General features: G+C 44.9%; 1 protein-coding gene across 1 annotated transcript in view; it reads right to left on the bottom strand.

The window, feature by feature from the left end:
* The window catches only part of STK32B (serine/threonine kinase 32B), a 1,850,878-nt gene that overhangs the window by 1,572,377 nt on the left and 257,956 nt on the right, over nucleotides 1-20,545 (bottom strand). Inside the window, exon 3 of the mRNA XM_085642433.1 lies at nucleotides 7,547-7,698. Within this exon, the coding sequence (XP_085498559.1) occupies nucleotides 7,547-7,698 (152 nt within the window). The remainder of the gene's footprint in view (nucleotides 1-7,546; nucleotides 7,699-20,545) is intronic.

Here is a 20,545-nt window from a genome sequence, read left to right as displayed (position 1 = left end):
CCAACTCATGCTCACTTACATTAAGTCACTCACTTATTCTCACTCATGGTCATTCACACTCATTATCACTCACTCTGGTCAATACATTTGCACTTACACTCCCTCACTCACACTCACTCCCACAACCTCATTCTTGTCCACACAGTTGCACTTACGCTCCCTCTCCCACACACCCACAACCTCATTCACTCTCACATTCTCAATTACGCTCATGCTCACTCATACTCTCTGATACAATTACTTGTGACTGAGAGCACTGGCAGAAGGCACAAATGGTAAGGAGAAGAAAATGCCAACTTTCTAAAAGTGGTATGTAAACAGCATATATTATTTACTCCCAATACAAAGTTAGTACCTAATAAATGTAATAAAGTAATCCAGTGGTAGCCAATGACATACACCTTACAACAAAGAAGAATTACTTTAGGTGTTTTTCACTGCAAGGATATGGAAAACGTAAGTACACATGTCCTTCTTTTTTAAAACAGTGCAGCGTGTCCTATGAGCCTTTAGGTCCTAACTTAGACGTAGCTTATAAGTATTAAAAGGAAAGGTTTAAGCCTTGAAAAAGGTTTATTTTGCCAAGTCAAAAAAGCAGGTTAAAATTCCATTGCATTGTGCAGTAGTTTGACTGGAGGATTAGAGGCTGAATTGGTCTTACTGGTATGCTTAGTCATACTCTGCATAGAGATCATAGGTCCAATATATAAGAATTGCTGGTTCGTACGCTGAACCAGATTTCAGGAGAAACACAACAGCCAACATGTGTTTCCCACCTTCCTGGCACACAGGCCTGGGGCTTTCTCAAGGCGGCAAAAATTAGAACTATGCAGCGTCAATGTTATAAGAGGCGATCGGGTCACAGAGTATCCAGGATTTCTCTGTTTGAGACTGCACGCTATTTGATTTCTGTTTGGACCTCAAGTAATATTTTGCTCGCTGGATAAAGGTTAGGATATAACAAAACCCCTCACTCTATGACACTGCATGGTGCAGTGGCAGGCCTCAGGCATGTTTTAAAAGGTTACTTTAGTGAGTGGCACAATGAGTGCTGTAGGCCCACTAGTAGCAATTAATTTACCAGATCTGGGTACATGTAGTACCATTTTCTAGGGACTAGCAAGTAAATTAAATGTACCAAACAGGTAGATGCCAACTGTAACATGATTTAGGGAGACAGCACAATCACTTTAGCACTGGTTAGAGTCCTAAAGCCAACAAAAACGAATTAAGTAATGCAGAAGGGGTCGAGTCAAAATGTTTGGTGGACTACCATGCTAAGGATGGTAGGTCTAACATTCAGAAAGACAAGGCTTAAACTACCTATTTCCAAAATAAAAATCATTTCTGAGTGCAAAGGTATTGACTGCTGAAAAAGAGCATTATGAACCCCTATACTCCCAATTGTGTTTTGTTTCAGGAAGATTGGACATATATTTGCTCATAAAAGTGAAGTGTGCAGAAGCCTGAGACAATGTGAATGGGTGTGTTGCATACTAACACACTGCTCTGACAATGAACCTTAAGATTTAGGTTTGGGTGAAGGCCACAGAGGCAAGCACATGACACATATCTGGGACTCAATGAAAAGCAATAAGCATGAGCAGTGCATCAAATATCCAAATGGCAGATGTTCTTGTTTTATGTGTCTTTTTAATGTAAGGTTAAGTGCAGTTGGTAAATCCAGTAAAAGGAAACGTAGTGCAGAAGATGTCAGAACAGCCATGTTTGACTTTTCTTTTAATCTAAAAAGTGAGTATTCTGTTCCAAATTTCAAGGAGAGGTTTTTAGGTGATTGTCAGTAACCGCCAGCATTTTGTTCTTAAAATATAACTAGGCTAAGTTTTGGAGTTTTATGTTCACGGGATGAGACTGATGCTCATCCTTGGTTATAGAGCTGGCTGCATTCTAAAATATGATTCACTTGCTTTTAATAAAGACATGTACTCTGATGATTCTCAGAGGGTTGACATTTTCTGACCCCTGTGCAATCGGATGGGAATTCTGAGTTGTATGGAATTTCCCACCCGGCGTAATTCCTAGGTACAATAACGTTCTCAGACTTTGTTACATTTTGACAGATCGAATCTGCCGTAATTTAAAAGGACAGCATAGTATGTTGATTAACTGTGACGTGGATGTTGGGGCAGTAAGCACCAAAATCCGTATTTTTTTCCCTAAATTCAAAATAAATGCAAATTATCTCACCTGATGAATTACAAGTCCCGGGAAGTCTTAGTTTATCCGGTGATAATTGCACCTTATCTCTGACGTTCTCATAATCAGGCCCATTGCCTTAACTAGAGCAATATGAATGCCTGTACCTGACTTCTTTGGCGTGACAGTGAAGAGATCCTAGATCAGATTACAAGGCTACTCTCTGGGTCCTATTGACTAACCTCGCTTGACCATTTTTGAGAAGCTAAAAACAAGATATGATTTCATGGCTGTGTCAATATTTAGAGCAGTTCACTGTTAAGCATATGTGTTTCTGAGTTACAAATTAATTACAAACTATTGTTTATGTCTTTAAATGTGACTATACTGCAGCAGAAGCAGAGTTTTGCTAAACTGCAGAACCGGTGGTTCTTTGCAGGGGAGCGGGGCCTTCGGGGCGCTATTGGAGCCAAAGTGGATGAATGCCCTGAAACAGCACAAAATGAGGTGAATCATCTGGGAAAGTATGCAATCGCACAAACGTATGGCGAGGGTGAACGCCCCGGAGTGACCCTGGTGGCACTATTGCACGCCTGTCGTGATGACGATGCAATCTTAGAAGTGCAAGATGTACAGGGGCTCCCTTTGTGCACAACCAAACAGGTCTTAGATCGGATTCATAGGTATTCTATGGCCTTCTATGAGTCACGACATGACTATGATAGCATTGCATTCACAGATTACCTTGCACACATAGCAATGAAGCAGCTCACCAGGAAACACAGGGAACACCTCAAGGCACCCCTGCGTCTGGAAGAGATACGCATATCGCTCAAGGGCATGCCATTAGGCAAAGCTCCTGGCACCGACGGGCTCACTGTTGCCTTCTATAAGGCATTCCAGGACGTGCTCATCCGGCATCTGACCACATTATACGAGGAAATGGTCAGCAATGGGTATATGCCACCTACCATGTGTGAGTACCAATGGTAACCACTAAACAAAGGGCCCGCCTGTTCAAATGTGGTCCTTGTGATCATTCAACCTGCCCACGCTGCAGAGGCGAGGAGGTGGGATTTGCAAATCTCATCTGGCACTCTCCCGGCAAGCAGTGTTTAAGGATCTCGAGGCTATTACATGAGAGGCGATAGAACCAGAACACTTAGGGGCCCTGCTGGGCTACGACAGTGAGGTGCAGGCAGGCTTCCTGCTGGCATGGCCCGGACAGCAATTCCCTGGGCCAATGGCCTTTTCTCAACACTACAGTCAGACACATATCTCGAGCTATTGCCATTGAGTAGCCGCCTGAAAGAGTTCTGCGGCCCGTTCCAAGCATACAGATACAACAGATGCTGCAGATGTGTTGGATGGGTGACTGTGATCTGGATCAAAAAGATTGAAATACAGAGACTGCTCAAAAGGGGGCTCCAGTGAGTAAGTGTGCAATCAAGACTTGTGAGCCACAGGCTTTCCTGCCTATTGTACTTCGGGCCTATGTTGCAGACCAGACCTATACCACTCATGGGTTGAATTGTACTATTGCGATTGTAGATGATGCCCCAAGTGTTTTCCCCTAACACCAAACCTGCCGCCAGGTGGCATCACTACCAGCCTATTTGAGCTTGATTGTACATTGCTCGTTATACTCTGGGCGTCTGTGCATGCAGCTAAGCCTACGAAAGATAAGCGTGGTTTGTTCGTTTGGTGTAAAATGTAAATAAAATCTCAAAAAAAGAAAGTTATACAAATCACAAATGTACATGGCATAGGCAGCAGTACGAGGCACATCCTACTGGCTTCTGCACAACACAGAAACGGTCCAATTCTACATGTACAGCCCCCTGTTACCCTAGTGATTTATAGAAAGTTTATTCAATACAGATGAAGAAATGTCTTCACACGTCATGAAACGACAGAAATCAAAATTACCAACAACCCTCCCGAACTTCACTCATTATCCCAGAAATATCAGCTTTACATAAAATTGTGAAACATAATTATGAAATGCAATCATTTCGTCTGAGCCATCAGCTTGCCAGTTTTGGAAAAGAAATATTTTTGATCATTAAAAGCATATATTTATTTTAGGATAAATAGGCTCCCCATAAAAAAGAACACAGCATTGTTTTCTGAAATGTCGGATTTTCATTTTTAGTCCGTCCATGTTTGTATCCCAAACAGCAGCTTCTTGTCTTCACTAAACACTCTCATGTGTCAATGTCATGCATGGACAAATTCTGCTTTGCAGTCTTATTTACCACCATAGTAACATATCTGGGGTGTGCAGAAAGACAACCACTACCAGCCATGTTATAGATATGCGTATGACAGGGTCCCTTTTAACACTGGTGGTGCCTGGTGCAACAACCTTTATAAGACCCCCTCATCCCCCACCCCTCAGTGACCTCTTTCTCCACAGATTCCCTCATTACCACCCTCCAACAGTGCCCCTCATCTCTCCATAGCCCCTCTCACATGCATTGCATTTGTTTTATAGAGCTACACATTCCATTGGAGGGTGTCAGAGCACTTTACATCACAGAAGCATTATACAGAGGCATTGCATCATACATGTGTATATCAGTCTTTAGATACTATCACACAAGACAATCAGGATTACAAGGTACGGAAATCACGTCACCCATACTGGTGGGCAGCATATTTCAAGAAGCACAAACTCAGCAATTAAAGCGTGCCACCAATGTTGGGGATGGCTTTAGTAATAAGAACATATTTCTACCCAAACAAACCCTCTGTAGCCACATTAGGATAATGAATGACTAGTGAACAAAACATACTAGTGCCAACCTGTACCATACCGGCTGCATGGAGCTCTTTATTAGCTCATAGATCACCGTGCTATATTGCAATTGCAACTTATGACCTACAAATAACAAGAGGACCTCTGAAAATACACAGCAACCTACTGAGCTATCCACATAGAATACAGTTCTGTGATCTGCCTGGTACATGTTCTTTGCGGTGGGCATTTTAACCCTCAGCGCGACCTTAGGAGTCAAAACTGCCCCTAGACAAAGCTCCAATCTCTCTACAGCAGGAACGTCAATCACCAGAGTTATCTTGAAAGTTTTGCTGTTGCCTGGAAGCTGCTGGATACACAAGGAGCTCTGCAACAGCTGCTTGTAAACCCTTAAGGTATTTCTAACAAAGCATCCCGCAAGGTCCGCGCTGCTGCAGCAGCACTGGGTCCCACCGCCCTAGAGCCCACACGTTCCTCAGACGCTGACAGCCGCTATACAAGTCACAAATGCACAAACAGAGGAAGAATGTGTTGTCAAAGCAGAGCTAACCGAATTTCAATCCTTCCATTTTGAATGTTAAGAGTTGTAACAATTCCACGAGCACACTTGTAAAATGCCTATCAGTCAACAGCAGAATGCTGCATGTCTGGGGCTCTTAAATATTTGGACACAAGAAAGATATCTCGAAATCTATTATGAAAGAACAGCTGCCAGTTCAGATCACATCACATGCGGCTGGGCCCTTGAAGCAACGTCCACCAGCTCTGTCGGCACCACAGTCACCGAGGCAGCACCGAACCCCGGCCTGCAGTCCAGTTTAGAATGAATTCTGGCATGAATACCTACTCCCACTCCGGCTCCAAACACAGAAACCACTACTCTGGGGGTCTGGGGACGACTTGCGTCGAGCAAAAGAGACTAAGCAATTGAAAAGGAATGGGGCATATCAACAACAACCGGCGATTATTATCGCTAAGCGCACTTAGCGCTAGGATAATTATCGCCGGCTAGCGTTGATTTTTATCGCTGAGATAGCGTGCTATTAGCAACGCTTATCTCAATAGCGATAAAAATCCTCACGCTAAGTGGCTAACGTGAGATTATTGCTGGAAACCCAGCGATAATCTCACGTTAGCTTGTTGATAGGGACAGACAAACTTAGCCATGATATCCTCCTTCCATAGGATATCATGGCTAAGTCAGAAAAATACCAGACGTAAAAAAGCAGCGTTAACCGCGGTTAGCGCTGCTTTTTTTGTCTCTAACAGGGTTAGCGATATTCTTGATAATAGGAGAAATGTCGCTTAGCGACATTTCTCCTATTATTTTACTCTGGAACACCCCCTTTGCATCTCATTAGAGATGCAAGGGGAAGCGTAGAGTAAATGGGTGCTAACATGCACATTTGCATGTTAGCACCCTGTTGTTGATAGGGTGCTAGTTTTGTCTCTGCTTTTTTGGCTTTTAAAACCAAAAAAGCAGAGATAAAGCCCTTGTTGATATGCTCAAATGTTTTGTAAGTGATTTGTTAGGATTGGAAACATTGTCCGTGGTGACTACCTACTGTCGTCCGCTCAACTTGCTCTCAAAAATCATATACCCCACACACAAATATGGCTGCAAAAAATACTCCTTTCATCCATCAGCACCCTTGACCAATATCCCTCACACTTCTCTAAATGCCACCTTCTCCAGTAGCACAACTACCCTTGCACTTCCACAAACTACAAAATACCACCAGGCCTTCCCCAAACTCACAAGCCTCCAAGGGCACTGCGCTGCTCGAGGCCGTAGGAAGTTATCCTTATCAATGCGGAAGGCCCACTCGTTGACGGCCAGTAGGATGCGGCACTCTTCTAGCAGAGTGGCGGACCCCACCACTTTGGCTGCGTCCTCTCCGTAAGTTAGCCCCCCGTACCCTTGGAGTCGCGTCCTGGTGCTGCTTGTGGCAGCCTCATGGTCAGGTCCTCAGGGGCTTGGTCCGGCACTTGCCCCAACAGCTAGGCACCCAGAAAAATCCCTTTCACCAGCACCCTGCAAACAGCTGCTCTCTGATGCTGCTGAGATGGTGCCGCTCTCTGCCACTTTGTGTGCCATCCGCTCGCCCACCATCTCCATGACATGCAGGCAGTAGGAAAACACGGAGGTCAAGTCATGTGCATGAGCTCTACTGTGCCTCTGCACTACACGGATGCCATGCCTGCCCCCCTCGAGACAGCTCCAGGACAGGCAGGAAAATGTTCACTAAATTAAGTAAATTAACATTCAATTAGAGTGCAAATGACTTTGTCTTTTCTTTTTAATACAACTACAACAGCAACATAAGATTTACCCAGCAACATTGCTTCTACTAAGACAACAGGCATCCCAAAGCTCAACAGTCCTCAACGGTATCACATTGCACCATACAAATGTACCTATCAATGCTTGGAAATGCAAAAGTGATAACATTCTCGCTACGCCGCTTGCTAAACATAACAAGTAATAATCATAACGTTCATTCAACTCTGGCCGTCGTTGAATCGGGAGAAGGATACTTATTTACGTCGTTAGCGACCGCGCAGGCGCACTCACTCAGAGTTCAGGAGCACAAGAGTGCAGGTGCATAAAATAGGTGTCCGACTCACCAGAGGTTCACCAGAAAAGGGTGCTCGAGGCCCTGCATGATCTGCAGCTCTCTGAAGACATTCCGGACCTCGTCCCTTTCAACGCACTTCTGCTTGTTCATGTATTTCATGGCATACATTTTCTTGGAATCTCTTTTCTGCACAATGCATACCTATTAAAGACCAAAAAACCAATTAGATGGATCAAATATTACAAATATGTTAAACTACTATGAGCATCGTAGTGCGTGATGTGTAAAGGTTAATGTGTTATTTTAATTATACAAGGAATGTGATTCAGTGTAGGCTTAATTCCAAGAAGCATTGGAGCAGCTGAGAAAATATTTTATTTCAGAAGAAGCATCTATTTAATTTTAGGCATTTTATATACTGAGAACATTGTTCCAAGAAGTAGCTACGGGTCTAATTTACAAACCTAGATGTGGACGGGAAATTATGCGCACCTAGATGTCTAGACATCAATATGTCCTCAAACACAATGCTGATGTATGGTTAGCAAGTAACATTTCTGATCTCTTACATTGAATTTTGTGCAGTATTTTGATCCCTTACATTAATATCTTCTTGTATCAATATGGTACATCTTTGTGTCTGACAGTGCATGATTCCAGACACACTTTGTGCACACAATTAAAACTATGGTATTCATGCATTGAGTGTTTACATATTACAGATCTCGATGAGCATTGCGGCCTTCGAAGTCTTATGGAACAGCGGCTGAGGAGGGAGAAGGAAACCTGTAACTGCAGTTGTGATGAATGAATGAATGAAATAGCATTTATATAGCGCATGGTTACCCAGGAGCATCCCATCGTTGCGATTCAGAAAATACATCCAGTTGTGACTCCCTCCAGTACCATCCCAATAGCGCTTTTATGTATCGGCAGTGCCGCACAGAATTCCTTTGTTGCCCCATCATGTAAATAAAACCCTCCTGCCGGGGCACGTGAAGCAGCTGTGGCGTATGTATGTGAAGCACCCCCCCCCCGTGAAACGGCATGTGAATAAAACCCTCCTGGCACTCGCATGTAAATCACAAACATTGTATAACGTGATGTGTGTAAACGGATTTGAATAGCTCGCCTGATGAATGCGAACAAATCACACAAGTATTCTGAAAAGTGGTTTCATTAAAACGGAGTGGCACACGTATCTGAAGCACATACTTTAAACCAATGCATCACTTACTACAAAGGGTAACTTAAAGCTCCTAGATTCGCTTCGTGTCACTGTCTGACTTTTAATGCATATACCTGAATAACCTGTTATGCCTTTGGCCTACAACGGCCTTTCCTATGTATTGTACTTTGATGCATATGGCCATAATTTGCAATCAGTCACGGCTCGTGGGGGGGGGTCGCGCATGGGGGGGAATGAAATATATTAAACAAAAAACTTACCTCACAGCCGGTCCACGCCACCTCTCAGACCTCTGCTCCCCTAGGCGCCTTCACGAACGGCAATGGAGGGGCCTGCCAACCCCTCTCAGCCAATCCTGGCGCTGCCAGCAGCGCCAGGATTGGCTGAGGGCACAGCTTACGCTACGCCCGCCGCCTACCCATTAGGAGACCGAGGGGCTCCTAATGGGCATGCGCAAGCCAGTGCAAACACAAGTGCGCATGACTGGGCACGGGTGAAAATTCGCTCACCTTCCCCACTCATGCGCACTTGTGCTGCTGCCTGTTGCCCCTGGTCTAACAATCATGTCAGTCAACATGACGCCGGACCGCCCACCCCCTTCAGACTCTGAAGGGGGTGGGCGGGCCGACGTCATGCTGACTGACATGATTGTCAGTTGGTTCTCCCTCGGCGTCTTTGAACTTAAGTAAACTGATTCAGTTTACTTAAGTTTAGAAACGCCGAGGGAGCTACGGACGGGGGGGCTACGCCCCAACGCCCCCAATGGACGCACCGCCACTGATCGGCACATGTGCCCACAGTTAAAGAATGAGGAGAATCTTTTGAGAAATCAAGGCCTACGCTCCGCAGAACAGCTTGTCACCTGTTAGTGGATGGGGCTCAAACACAGGATGTTTTATACAGCAATAGAAGGACCCGTGTTCGGCGGGAAAGGGGGGCAAAAGAAAAGGTCTGAGTAGGGCGAGACTGAATGGGAATGAGGGATTTGTTAGCTCGGAATACTTTGCTTGGCATCATTCCAAGGTTCCTACCTTAAACTACAAGCAGTTGACTGAAAACCATAGTTAATCTTAATGTTGCCCTTCTTTGCCACTTCTTGTTCCTTAACACTACTGTCCTACGGATGGTTCACCCCCTGCTGGTTTCAAACGAGCTGGTAGCTAGAGGAGGGCACAGTGTAAGTTGGAAAACTCAAAACAACTAGGGATTAATGAAGCGCCCGGTTACTTCAGACCGAAGTGTTTCCACCCTAAGAATTCATTCTCAGGTACAAACCCATACAGAATTCATTCTCGGGTACAAACCCATACAGACACCCAAAACACATTAGCCATTAAGGCTGTCTGAATATCCATGTTCTCAGTTTATTGTGGAAGGCCAGTTCAGAATTTTCCTGTCTGAGTGCCAGAGGCAGGATGTTTCACATCTTGGAGGCTAACAGGCTATAAGAGCAGCCTCTTATGCATGCTTTTTAGGTTGAGCCTGTAGCGGCAGCGCGCATGCGCTGTCCGCTCTGGAAGGCATGCAGTAATGGAGTATGGAGTGGAAGCTCAGCCCACTTCCCCGCCCATCTTTTTTATTGGCTTGTGTCTTTGTCCTTTCTAAATGCTACCTTCTGATTGGTTTATAGGCTGATAGTCCCTTCTTAAGACAGACATGTCGTCATTTGTATCCTTCCATTTCTACTGGCCCCTTTACTTCAAAGTGTTGCATGGTATGTGTTAATTAGATTTTGAGCACTATTTTCTTCCCATGCCTCCACCCACACTCCCGCTGTTTGTGCCTTTTTGCCCTCCTGACCCCCGCCCACCCGCACTCCCGTTTGAAATGTAATGGGTCTCTCTTAAATGCAAGTCCTATTGCATTTGAAATGCTTGTTTTATAGCAGGGATAGTGGCTTAAGAGGCTCCTGCAGACCTAAGATATCTGCTGGGTCCCTACGTTTTACCAAGAGGGTGCAGATAGCAAGATTCAGAAGCACATAGCTGTAAAGGACACTCTCTTACCCAGAGACAGCCAATGCTGTTTGACTAAATGCTGGACTGGTAGCTGACCGCCTCGGCAGTCAGGATTAGTTTTTTTTAACTTAAATATGAATCTAACTATGAATTCTCAGCAAAGCAACAATAGTATTCTCAATTAAAATGTAAACCGAACCAAACTACACAGTGGCTACCACCTGTATGAAACATTAACATTTTCATGTCTCTGGACATTTAGAACCCTCTTTAATGGTAAAGTTGTATTTTGAATCATATTTCGGAAATTGCCACTGTACGAAAATTGTCATTTTCTCATCTTAACCATGTGGTGCCTGCAGCCTGTTCCTGAGTCACATGACTGGGTGTAGTTGGCAGCTGGCCTTTGTATATTCCTCCTAGACAGCTGTACAATAGAAGGCCTTGGTGTTGGCAGGATGGGCCTTTCAAGGCAGGATGGATGCTAGAGCTGTGCATAGCACTCCTTCCATTTCAAAGACATTGCCTCAGCTCACAAAAAAGAACTTCAAACTAACCTATGGTGACTGCAGACACACCGGGACCAGGACAGTGGGGCAGGATACTCCAAATACCTCTGGGTGAGCTTCTCCCATTTCAAAGCTAGCACCGGCTAGCACTTGCTAAAAAATTAGACTCTCAGGCTCACTCTTCGGCTTGCCCCTGGATCCATGGAAGACTGGGAAAAAGGACTGCTCTGCTGCCCTGCTGCAGAAAGGACTGCCCTGCTGCCTGAGAAAGGAAGACTCAATCTACCCCTTGAACACAGAGCCAACAGAATGACTCCAAGGGCTGGCAGACTGGCCTCCTGTTCCGAGCTGCAGGGACATATCAAGCTCCACAGAGCTGCCCTGCATCTGTGCAGCTGTCCAGACTCAACTGTACCTGCCTGAGCCCTGCTGCTGGCCTTTGCTGGTGTGAGTCCTGTTCTCCAAGAGGTACCCCCAGCTCATAGTCCCTTGGCTGACATCATAGTGTACTGTTCCTGGCCAGACAGTGGGTTTCCTCGGAACCAATGCCCTGTGACACAGCCCAGCGTAGCGCGATGTAGGTCCTTGCATCACAGCCCTCCCAGGTGCTCAACAAAATCAAAGCAGTGTGCCTCAATTCAAAGCAGCCTGCTACAGCAAACCAACAAGAATAGGGCATTCCATCTGCGCCTTGCATAACTCCTCCCTGGAGGTACCTCCTCCCTGTTGCCAATGGGTCAGCTCAGACAGGTCTCCCAGTTCGGCCACTTGTTCCCTTGTACGGGTACGTTCCGGGGCATCCCCCTCAGGTTCTGCCTCCTCCTGGACTGTGGGAACTTTGGGGGCTGGTTTCCCACCCCCCCTGCCCTTCCTCTTTCTGGCAGGCACCTGTGCCGCTCTTTCAGGCTCCAGGTCCTCTTGATCACCCTTACTGGCTGTCATTGACCAAGTGGTCACACAGGCCCACTCAGGCAGTCCCAACATTTTAAAATGAGCCTGGTGCTCCACCTCCTTCCAAGGTGAGCTCTCCAGGTCATTGCTAAGCGGACAGTCAACAGGCATGGACGGGCTTACAACTACCTTCAGGGATCCTCAGACCCCCCCCCACTCAAAGGGAACCTGCGCCACCATACACAAGCACTCAGAGTTGTCTGCAGCAACTACAGAATGAAGTACATTGAGGATGGAAAAAAGGAGAGGGGAGAGGAGGATATGGCTAAGTTCATCCTCCTAGGTACTAATAACGCAAAAAAAGATCCAACATCAGGGATCAGAGAACCTAGCTAGATGGGAAGGGAGTGGTTTACTTAGTGAGTAAGACGCACCTCAAATAGAGAAAAGAAAATACTTTTCTTGAGTCCCCTCACTCATCAAAGGTTTCCCCTAGGTGACATGCTTCATCATTGGGGCCATCCCAAGCATCTACTGCTTGGGGCGTGCTGCGACTTGCGACAGTTACGTAGGAGCACTATTTAGTGAAGACTATGTGTAGTGCACTGAGAGGGGAGTGGTGTGGGTTTAAATTAAAAATTACCTAGCTAGTGAGCGTAAATGAGTTTATTCGTGCTCCTAGTTGGTAAAGGATAAAAAGTAAGGTTAATAAAAGGGAGGAATTAGGTATAATGTGCTAATAGTCCCTAATATTGAAAGCCAACATGTTTCGAGCACCATCACCTACGGTTGAAATTGATCTTAGATGAATCACCTGCCCACGACATCGTTGGGCAGGCAGCGTATTAACATGTATGTTTTTTGTATTTCTCCAGATACTACGCGTTCAATCTAACCGTATGTAATTGATTTACGCTGACACTAATGTGCCCGTTTATTTTTCCTTTTTACTTTATCACCTTATTATAGGTCTTTGCACGGAGTGGTACACATGGGGCTGGTCCCCATGCGGTCCTGAAGAAGAGGTTTAGGGGATAACCTCGAAACATGTTGGCTTTCAATATTAGGGACTATTAGCACATTATTACCTAATTCCTCCCTTTTATTAGCCCCCCTTTTTATCCTTTACCAACTAGGAGCACGAATAAACTCATTTACGCTCACTAGCTAGGTAATTTTTAATTTAAACCCACACCACTCCCCTCTCACTGCACTACACATAGTCTTCACTATTATTTTGGCAACACAAAATAGCCACCTTGGGTCAAAATAATGGCATCGGAGTGCGGGGGAGTCCCTTATATAGGACGAATTCCCTCACCCACCCATGGTGGCATGTTTCATCATTGTAACCTCCTCGCACTGCGAGCCTGGTCGCAGTATGGGCTACAAACCTCTCACTGTGAGGGAGAGGCTCAGGGATGTTTTGTTAGTGATTTTAGAGGGGTATACTAAAACCTTCAAATGAGCCAGGCGTGGAGACAGTGTGTAAAAGCAGTGAAAGTGGGGTTAAAACTAACTTCCTGGTATGTTACAAAATTAATTTTAATGGAACATCCAGGGGTCAGGATTAAAAGAAGTATGTGGGCCATGGTAGGAAAATTCAACCTAGCATGGTCACAACGTGGTCAAATGGTCGCCATGTTTCAGACTTAGTGCCCTCCACAGAGGTGACGTGGTAATACTTATAATATTCACACATTCTAATACAAATTACCATTTAAACCAAATAATGTATATTCCTGCCAAATTACATCAACATCCGTTCACACACTTTCATGCTACGCCTGTTTCAATTACCATACTCCACTGTATGCCACTCCACTCTATGCCACTCCAATCTATGCTTTGGTACTCTACGCCACTCCACGTCACACCACTATATGCACTTCACTCTATGCTAATTCATTGAATTTCACTCCACTCTACCCAGTCCACTCTCCACCACTCCACTCTACACCACTACACTGTACACTAATAAACTTTATGCCACTCCATTTTATGACAATCCATTGCACGCCACTCCACTGTACAGCCCTCATCTCTTCTCAACTCCAGTATACACTATTGCATTATACGCAACTCCACTCTATGACATTACCCTCTATGCAATTCCACTCAAAGCCGCTCTCCTGTACACCACTTCTGAGTACACAACTGCACTGTAGGCTATTCCACTGTACTCCACTCTACTTTTACACCACTTTCCACTGTATGCCACCCCACGACAATCCACTGTACGCTATTTCACTGTCTCTTCTATGCTACTCCACAATACATCACTTAACTCTGCTACAATCCACTCTTCCCTACTACATGCTACGCTATTCCACTGTACAACAATCCACTCTACGTATGCCAGTAACACTCAATGCTATTTCGCTCTACTCCACTCCATTGTATGCTACTCCACTGTATGCCACTCCACTGTATGCCACTCAACTCTACGCCACTCCAGTCTATGCAATTCCACTGTACGCCATTCCACTCTAACGCACTCCACTGTACACCACTCCAATGTACGCTATTCCACTTCATGCTTCTCAACTTTGCGACACTCCACTCTATGCTATTCCACTCTATACCACTGCATACTACTGTATGCCACTCCACTGTACGCCACTCTAATATATACTATTCCACTGTACGCCATTCCACTGTGTGCCACTACACTGCACTTCAATCTACACTACACTATTCTACTATACAAAGCTCCACTGTACAACACTCCACTCTATGCTCTTCCACTCTATGCCACTCCACTCTACATCACTCAACGTCACTCCACTGTATGCCACTCTAATATATACACTATTCTACGGTATGCCACTCCAACCTATGCCACTCTACTCTACCCCTCTCAACTCTATTCCACTCCAGTCTACGTCACTGCTCTGTATCCACTACTCTATATGCCACTCCACTCTATGACAATCAACTGTACGCGCTTACACTATACATCACTCCATTTTATGCCCCTCCTCTCTATGCCACTGCATTCTACGCTATTCCATTGTATGGAACTCAGTCTCACCACTACACTCTATTCTATTCCCCTCAATGCTACTCAACTATATTCCACTTTACTGTACTCTTTACACTAGTGCTATTCCACTCTGTGCCACTCCACTACACGCTGTTCCACTGTATGCTACTCCACTACAATACTAATTTGTATTTGTAAAGAGCAAGCATATCACCTCTCAAAGGTTTCAAGGCGCTGAGGGCAGTTGGGGAGATTAAGTAAGTTATTGCTCAGAATCACATGATGCTGAGCAGAGCTGCCACTGGTGCCTAGGATCGAACCATGGTTCCTGTTCTCCAGAGTCAGCTGCTCTGGCCTCTGCGCCACACCTCTCCCTTACTCTGCGCAATTGTACTGTATGCCACTTCACTGTGTCCCGCTCCATTCTATGCCACTGCACTCTATGCTACTCAATGTGCCACTCCCCTCTACAAACCTCCTCTGTAGACTTTCCCACTCTACGCCATTCCACCGTACCCCACTGCACTCCACGCCACTCACATATACACTATTTTACTTACGCAATTACACTCTAAGCCACTCAATTTATTTGACTCTTCGTCAATCCATTCTACCCCAATCCACTGTATGCTTTTCCACTGTATGCTACTCCACTATACCTCACTCTATGCCACTTCACCGCATGCCACTCCATTGTACTCCACTCCAGTGTATGCGATTCCAATCAATGCCACTCCACCCTATGACACTCCAGTGTATGCTACTCCAAGTATGGCACTCAACTCTACGCTACTCCACTCTATGCTATTTCAGTGTATGCTGCTATAGTGTAGACTAGTCCACTGTCTGCCAATCAACTCTGTTACTTCCCTCTACCCCACCCCACTTCACGCTATTCTGCTGTACGCCACTCCACTCTACTCCACTCCACTCTATGACACTGCACTCTACAGCACTCCGCTATACACTATTCCACTGTACCTCACTACACTCTGTGCCTCTGCTGTGAACACGACTCCACTGTATGCCACTCTGCTCCACAGCACTGTACTCTATGCTATTCCACTATACGTAACTCTACTCAATCTCCCACTTGACTCTGTGCTATTACACTTTATGCCACTTCACCCAACTCCACGTAACTCCACTGTATGATATTGCACTGTATGCCATGCCACTCTATGCCACTCCACTCCATGCTAATCCACTGTATGCAGTTCCACTATACAATACTCCACTCTACGCTATTCCAATCTATGCCACTGCACTCTACTCCACTCCACTCTATCCCACTCTATGCTACCCACTTCCCTGTACGCCATTTCACTTTGCACTGTTCCACTGTACGCCATCCCACTCTACCCAAGCGCACTCGAAGCCACTCCATTATGCTCCACTCAAGAACACTATACTCCACTCAATAACAGTCTACGCCCTTCCACTGTACCACACTATACTACACTATATAGCACTATACTGTACAACAATGTACTCCTCTAAATGCCATTGTACAGCACTCTACTTTTGTCTATAGCCCTTTACAACAGTTTACTCCACTCTACAATACTCTACACAACTCCTTCTACACCGCTCTTACATAGGTAATATACTCTAGTCTATGACACACTACTCCACTACTGCACTCTACGCACTCCACTGCACCCTACTTTATGCTGTTCAGTGTATCCCACTCCACTATGCCATACTGTACCATACTCTACTCCATGCAACTCCACTGTACACCACTTTAATCCACTCTGTAGCACTCTACTGTACTCCACTCTATGATGCTTTCAGACACTCAACAGCACAGCAGTCAACTGAACAGTACCACACATCACTTAATTCTTCATTGTGTACTATGACCCTCCGCTCTACTTGACTCCATGCCACTGTACTCTAGAACATGCTTCTGCACTCTGTGCTGTCCCACTCCATTGGATTCCACTACTCACTACTCCACTACATGGTCCCAATGTACTCCACTCTATGCAACTCTATTCTACCAGACTCTACTACACTCTGTGCCACTACAGAGCACTTTACTCCAGCTTGTGCTCCTACGCTACACTCTACAACCCTCTATTCCTCTCAATGTCCCTACACCCCAGTGTATAAGACTCTACAGCACGGTGCACAACTTCCTCTGTGCTGCCCCGCCCCAGTTAATATACTCTAGTCTATGACACACAACTCCAGTGGACAACAATGCTGCACTCTATGCCACTCCACTGCATGCAACTCTATCCCACTAAAGTGAGAGTCTATCTCACTCCACTCTACCATACTTTACCACAACTACTCCCTGCCACTCCACTGTATAACACTTTAATCCATTTTGTGGCACTCTACTGTACTCCACTCTACACCACTTTCCGACACTCTATAACGCAGCAGTGCGCTTCACTGTGCCAAACACCACATCACGCTACAACACTTTACTCCACTGTCTAATATGCCACTCCAATCAACTCCACACCACCATACTGTGGAACATGCTACTCCACTCTATGCTATGTCACTCCACCAGACTCCACTAAACTCTTCTCCACTGCACTCTACTTTACCCCACTCTAAGGCACAGTGCAACACTCCACTCTACACCGTCCCACTCTACCACACTGTAATCCACTCTGTGCAACTGCACTCTACAAGACTCTACCACACTTTGTGCCACTATGGAACAACAGACTGTGCTCTGTGCCCCTACACTACACTGTATAAACCTCTACTCCCCTCTCTTCCCCTAAACACCAGTTGTCAACATTCTACTCCACTCTATGACACTTTCCAACACTTTGTGTCACACCACTCATTATACTGTACAAGACGCCACTCCAATTTGTAACAATGTATTACATTCTACACAATGCCTGTCTACTCTCGTGCACTTCAATCTACTGTACTAGATAACATGCCACTACACTATACAACATTTTGATCCAATATACGCTATGCCACTGCACTCTACTCCACTCTACTCTACTCTATGATTCTCAACTCTACCCCACTACACTCTACACCACTCCACTCTACTCATTTCCACTGAACAACACTTTACTCAACACGACTCCAGTGAACACCACTCCACTATACGCTGTTCCACATTACGCCTCTTCACTGTATCACATTGGACTCTACTCCATTCCACTCCACTCTACTCCATTCTATGACACTAAACTCTACAACAGTACATTGTATGACACTCTCCTCCACTTTGCTGTAAGTTCGGAAGTGGATACAGATAACGAGTAGGGGAGACAACAGATTGACAAAATACCCACAGTGTAAGATGAACTCCGTTTTTTACCGTGGGACAGAATTATAACCTCAGACCATTGGCAAGCCAGGAAAGAACGTATCGAGGAGGCGGAAGAGGCAGAGGAAAAACAGGCGGTCAGGAAGGGCAAATGTCCAACAAGGGAGTACAGAAGAAGACCAAATAATGTTGGACATTCCTGATTGCAATGTAATAAATCTAACCGGTCTGGCATTAAATACTGGAGAAAATAATATTCTTTCATGTGGATTATCTTTTTGTGTGTCGGAGAACATGGATTATGTCCAAACCAGAATTGATTGTTTTAGATTCACACGCAAATTAAGGTTGGCTAAATTTTATGCAAACAACAAGAGAACGGGACTGTTGCAGCAAGAAACATCAAATGGTGGTAGTGGTTTGGAAGTTTCAGATTTGGTTTTATTACGTGACCTGGATAGTTTATCCAGGGATGTTGTAACTGAACTAACGGATGATGTCTTGGCCAGGGAGCAGGCTTTGTATGTGTATGGTAGACCGGTCACTCCATTCAAGCCTAGGTCAATTTTCCTGCCCATGGTACCAAAAGACTCCATTGACACATTTACTAATCTGGTAGTTCAGGACCTCAAGAAACTCTACACACATTTTGAGGTAGAAAAAAAATCTGACCAATCCAAAAGAAATTATATGAGTCTGGTAAAAAAGTTACAAACCTGTCCTATATAGTGGTGAGATAAGCAGACGAGGGGGGCAATGTTGTCCTCTGGTCGCATGTTATGTACCATGAGTAGGCATTAAGCCAGCTCAATGACCACCTGTGCTACACAAGAGTTGACAAATACCTTACAGAAGATAACCACTAGTTTCCATTCTGATTTAAATCATTGGAGAGCAGTGGGCTTCATTTCGCAAGCAGAGTTTAAATTTCTCAAAGTAGAGAATCCTATTACACCGGTTCTCTACCTGATACCAAAAGTGCATAAAAACATTGAGGCAGCTCCTGGCTGGCCAATTACTTTAGCCTAAGGGAGTTTTTTCGAAAACACCTTTAAGTATTTGGACTACCTTCTCCAGGTCCCAGTGAAAAAGCTAAAATCGTACACAAAGGACACTGGAGATTTAAAAAAAAGATATATGATATAGGGTGTCAGGAAGAGTACATCATGATCACACTAGATGTGACCACTCTATATGCAAGTATTTCACATCAAGATGAGTTGCAGGTAGCACAATATTTTTTAAGCTCATGGCCAATAACATTATATAAGCATACGGAGATGCTAATAAGCATGTTGAAATGGTGCTTATGTAATAACATCTTTATGTTTGGATCTGAGTTGTACCAACGGATGAGGGGAACAGCCATGGGCACCTGCTTCGCCCACAGTTATGCAAATTTGCATATGGGCTGGTGGGAGGAGCAGGTGCTGGTAACAAAATTTGCTACTAAAATGTCCAATAATGTGATCCTTTGGTCGCGTTATATAGACCATTTGTTCGTTATATGGCGTGGCGACAGGACATCAGCCACAGATTTTATAGAGAAACTGAATGACAATGATCATAAGCTTCATTTCATGTCATTCATCAGTGAGAAACAGATGGAGTTTCTCAATTTAAGTATCTATGTGGCTGAAGGGACACGATGCTTCATGCTAGGAGTTCTCATCTGGCAAAGCTGAAAAATGGTTTACCCTATGCGGAGACTCTCCGCATGTGGAGAAATTGCAGTGAACCTGACCAGCTTCAATTGGCACAAAGAGAACTAAGAGGGAGGTTCACAAGGAGAGGGTACAATAAAGCTATGCTAGAAACAGCGAGGATAAGGGCCAATCAAAACCCTAGGGAGAAGCTTACATTTGCAGAGAGCAATCAAAGAAAAACACAGACAGATCTGAAACAGCCCATAAGATTCATCACATGTTTTAATAATGATCATCAGGAATTACGAGGTATTTTCCAAAAGCATTGGCACCTCATCTGCAATGACCCGATTTTGGGTCCTATAATACACAAACGACCCTTGCTGACATTCTGGAAAGCCAGGTCGATGAGACAAGATCTAGTAAAAGTTACTTACTCATTTAATTTCCTATTGATTTATTTATGTATCCTTTGTCTCATGTACATCTGGCAGTCAGCTGTCCTTCATGTTTCTGGTGACATCTCAGTGTTCTAGAATGGGAGAGCTCCTGTGGCTCAAGCTAGAATCTGGAGAGAGGAACTGAGAGGAGGCAGTTGGGTGGCTGAGCT

The sequence above is a fragment of the Triturus cristatus genome, chromosome 2_2, assembly GCF_964204655.1.
Source record: "Triturus cristatus chromosome 2_2, aTriCri1.1, whole genome shotgun sequence".
Taxonomy (NCBI): Eukaryota; Metazoa; Chordata; class Amphibia; order Caudata; family Salamandridae; genus Triturus; species Triturus cristatus.
Note: the sequence above shows the minus strand (reverse complement) of the source record. Positions and strands in the feature narration are given on the sequence as shown.